The sequence below is a fragment of the Chiloscyllium plagiosum genome, chromosome 19 (assembly GCF_004010195.1).
Source record: "Chiloscyllium plagiosum isolate BGI_BamShark_2017 chromosome 19, ASM401019v2, whole genome shotgun sequence".
Taxonomy (NCBI): Eukaryota; Metazoa; Chordata; class Chondrichthyes; order Orectolobiformes; family Hemiscylliidae; genus Chiloscyllium; species Chiloscyllium plagiosum.
Window position 1 is genome coordinate 24956865 of NC_057728.1, and position 4731 is coordinate 24961595.

Consider the following 4731-nt stretch of genomic DNA (forward strand, 5'->3'; position numbering starts at 1 on the left):
TTTTGCTCATGCTGGGTATCGGGTCCTTCGTCTTGGTGAGTTGTTGTCTGAGAGTGGCTGTTGGTTTGTAGTTTACAAAATCCCAGTCCGCATCCATGAACACCAACTAGCCACGAAACGACACGACCAGCTATCCTTAGTAGCCACACACTCAGATGACAAGCAACATGAGTTCGACTGGGACAACACTACTATTATAGGACAAGCAAAACAGAGAACAGCCAGGGAATTCCTAGAGGCATGGCACTCTTCCACAGATTCAATCAATAAGCACATCGACCTGGACCCAATATATTGGCCACTGCAGCGGACAGCTGGAACCGACAACCAGAAGCGGCAGATACAAATCAATAAAAATACCGGAGGAAACATCACAGTAGCGCTTCACAGGAGGCTCCCAAGCACTGAGGATGTCACCTAGACAAGGGACGAAACGTCTGCAACACAAATTCCCAGCTCGGCGAACAGAACCACAACAACGAGCACCCGAGCTACAAATCTTCTCCCAAACTTTGAGCAAGCTTAATACTTATCTCAGAATGTATGTAATTCTGTATACATTTACTCTCACCATGTAATCACAAGGTTAAACATTATCAAACTGTCATTAATCATCAATATCTTCAAATGAATTTTAAGCAAAGTTCATTATTAATCAGTTTCTGATAATATATTGTATTTTGCAGGAATATTCCTCTGGCAACTATCTCCTCTCTGATCATTGTTACAATACTCTACTTACTCGTAAATGTGGCATACTACACAGTATTGACAGCAGACGAGGTGTTAGCATCTGGTGCAGTCGCTGTGGTAGGTAACCAAGAACACTCACTATCATCTATTTTTCCTTTACATTTTTTCCTCCTTTTAAATCATTATTGTGAACTTTTCTTATAAATATTTTTATTGACAAAACGATTTTAGGTTTTTTACAAATTTACAAAACTAGTACAAAATGGTATGACTGCTGTACAATATAATAGCAACAACAAAACAAAAAGAAAAACCAAACTACTAATCTACTCCACAAGCTACCAAAACATACAAAAAACAAAAAAACTCTATAAAAACTACAGTTCAATAAATAACCAATAAGAAAGAAGAAAAAGTAAATAAAGGGACAAAATAAAATTAAACCAAGTTAAAACAAGGTAGTTTAAGTTACATTCAATTGAATTACTACACTCAGCACACTCTCATCACAGCTCCCCAACACTGGGAGCAGTAGTGAGTAGACCCGTATTTTGGGGCCCCCAAACCGACAGGCACAGTCCCCACGGCCAGACAAAGGCCCTGGATAATATAGCCGATATATCTACATCAATATAATTCAAAAAGGGCCACCATGTTCTTTCGAACAATTGCGTGTTCTGGTGCACCATCATCATATGGAAGTCCAGGGGGATGTGTTCCATAACTATCTTATGCCAACTTGACAGCCCTGGGGGATTTTCCGATACCCAGTTCATTAAAATGTTCTTCCTCGTGCAGAAAGAAAGAGTATTAAACAGTTTTTTTCGCATGTACATCCAGGGAGGGAAGATTTGGAAAACCCAAAAGGAGGGACACAGGATCCAACCCAATCTCAGTTCCCAAAACCTTTGCCAAAGCACTCGCTACATCATCCCAATACCTGCGGATCTTGTGGCATGTCCATAAACAATGGGTAAGAGAACCAACCTCCGTTTTACATGTGGGGCACATTGGGGACACTCCTGTCTTAAACTTCAGAAGCGGTTCTGGTGCCAGCCTGGCCCAATGGAGTATCTTCAATTGAATAGCCTGAGCCCTATTACAAATAGAGATGTTCCTAACATTTTCCCAAATGTCCTCCCACATCTCTGAGGAGATTTCCACCCCTAATTCTTGAGTCCAGGTTTTATATAGTCATTCCATGTCTTTCAACACATTACTACCTAGTAAGTGGTAGAGAGTGCTAATAGAGGGGGCACCCGCTGATTGGAGCACTCTCCTCTCCATGTCTGATTTGTAAGGATTAACCATCAATGTGATTTTTTTTGTATGAAGTCTCTAACTTGGAAATATCACAAGAGATCCTTCCTAGGTAGCCCGAACTTCTGACCCGGCTGTTCAAAGGACATCATGACCTCCCCATCGAATAGGTCTCCCAAACAAGAGATTCCTCTCGACTCCAAAAGCTTAAAGCCAGAGTCCATTAAACTTGGTTGAAATTCCAGCATTCCCACTATAGGAGTGAAAGGGGAGGTCTTTTTGTAAATTGCCCTCATCCAGCCGCATCATCCTCCAAGATTTGACTGTGTTTAGGACAATCGGACTTTTACAGTGATCCGTAAAAGTTCTCACCTTATCCATAACCAACAGGTTAATAAGGGGGCATTTTGCCTGAGAGGCTTTGATATCCAACCAGATTGATCACAGATCATGAGAAGCCCAATCAGCCACATGGAATAACAAGGAACTCAGTTGGAACTTCCTAAAGTCCAGAAAATCTAGAACCGCCCCCCCGCCCCCTTTCTTGCAAAAGTTGCAATTTATCCAACTTAATAAGAGGCCACCTTTGATGCCAAATAAAATGATCTGAGCCAGCTATAAAGCTTGCCTTGGCAACATCAAAGGGAACATTCTCATGGGATATAATAAGCCAGGAAGAACATTCATCTTGACCAGAGCTATTCTGCCCAACCAAGATATTGGAAGATCGTCCTGTTATATTGGGATCCATCTGAATGACTTCCACCAGCAGCTCGATCACCAGTGTAAATAATAGTGGTGAAAGAGGGCACCCTTGACGACTGCCTCTGCCAACACTAAAACTATGATCTTATACCATTAGTGAGCACTGCTGCTTTTGGGGCACTATACAGCACTGCCACCCATTTGGTAAAAATCTCTCCAAGACCAAATCGTTCCATGATATAAAAAATGTATGGCCAGTCCACTCAATCAAACCCTTTCTTTGTGTCTAGGGAAACTACCAAACCCGATACTTGAACCATATTTAATACTCTTCTAATATTATTGGTAGACCTATGACCCTTAATTAACCGCGTCTGGTTCTCCTTTCCAATAAACAGCAATACCCTCTCCAGCCATAATGCCAGCATTTTGAAATCCACATTCAATAACAATATAGGACTGTATGAAGTACAATCTTCTGGGGCTTTTCCTTTCTTAAGGATGAGACAGATATTTGTTTCTCTCAAAGAGGATGGGAGGCTACCCTGACTGAATGAATAATTGAACATGTCTAAGAGTGGCTGGGCCAGTTAGTCTATAAACTCCTTATAGAAATCCATCTGGCCCGGGCGCTTTACCCCTCTGGAGCAGCCTCACCGCCTCCTGCACTTCCTGAATTGTCAAGGGGGCACTCAAAAAGGACACCTGCTCCGAGGTTACACCTGAAAGGTCCAAATTCTTTAAAAAATACTCTATCTTCCTAATTCTATCCTCACAGCCCTCTGATTGATACAGCTCAAAATAGAACTTTCTAAATGCTGCATTAATCTTTTTGGCATCGCGAGTTGAAGTACCAGCACTCTCTCTAATAGATGTAATAAATTGGAGACCATTCTTCTTTCTGGCCAAGTACGCTAAATACCTACCCGGCTTATCACCATACTCAAATATCTCTGTTTCACAAATAAGATCTCCCTATTGTGAATTTTGAACTCAGCTTGCTTGAGTACGTACTTATCAGAAATAAAGAAGCATTCCCATGTTAGATAGATGTATGAACACCGCTCTGTTCACTCATCCTGCTACCTTATACCCCAGTTATATTGAGTCCTCCTTTTCAGAGGCCTAGGCCGTGTGTATGACCTGAGCCATAAGGCTGACTCACATCTGTGTCAAAAGGTGTGGCACTGGAAAAGCACAGCAGGTCAGGCAGCATCCGAGAAACAGGAGAATCGACGATTCAGGCATAAAGCCTTCATCACGAATTTGGGGCGGAGGGGGGGAGGCAGAGAAATAAGTAGGAGGGAGAGTGGGGGGGGTGTGCTGGTGCAAAGGTAGCTGGGAAGGTGATAGGTGGATGCAGGTGGGGGGTAATGGTGATAGGTCAGAGCAGAGGGTGGAGCAGAGAGGTTGGAAAGAAGATGGACAAGTGGGACAGGGCAAAAGGGCAGTGCCGAGTTGGAGGGTTGGATCTGGAATGAGGTGATGGGAGGGGAGGTGAGGAAAATGGTGTAATCGACTCATACCTGTCACATGAAAGCCTGATAGGCCTGGTTTTTCCCTGGTATTTCCCTGGTATATGAGGCACCAATGTTCTGTTAGGCCTCATGTGCCAAAGGGAGCAAGAATATCCAAACTGGTTACTGGCCAGTAACACACACACACACACACACACATACACACACCACACACACATACACACACAGACACATACACACACACACACACACACCAAAGTTAATTTAATTTGCAGAATTCTCATCAGAGTAAACTTTCAGCTCTCATTTCTCTAATGTGACAAACAGCATAAAAATGTGCATAAACTGAAAAAGCATTAATAAAAATTAGAATTTGAGGCAATATTTCTTCTACATAATTGCCTCTATCTTTATATCCTTTTCCACATCATTTTATAGAACATAGAACATAGAAAAATACAGCGCAGTACAGGCCTTTGGCCCTTGATGTTGCGCAGATCCAAGCCCACCTAACCTACACTAGCCCACTATCCTCCATATTCTGGATCAGTGGTGCTGGAAGAGCACAGCAATTCAGGCAGCATCCGAGGACAGG

At 42.6% G+C, this 4731-nt stretch overlaps 1 protein-coding gene across 4 annotated transcripts in view; it reads left to right on the plus strand.

Annotated features, from left to right (window-relative positions):
* LOC122559598 (cystine/glutamate transporter-like) overlaps positions 1–4731 on the plus strand; it is a 77710-nt gene that overhangs the window by 49405 nt on the left and 23574 nt on the right. For all 4 annotated transcript variants that reach the window (XR_006314478.1, XM_043709354.1, XM_043709355.1 and 1 more), the window contains one exon: positions 687–810. Coding sequence is in view for 3 of the 4 variants with exons in the window: in XM_043709354.1 (XP_043565289.1) it covers positions 687–810 (124 nt within the window). In the remaining variant the exon portion in view is untranslated. The remainder of the gene's footprint in view (positions 1–686; positions 811–4731) is intronic.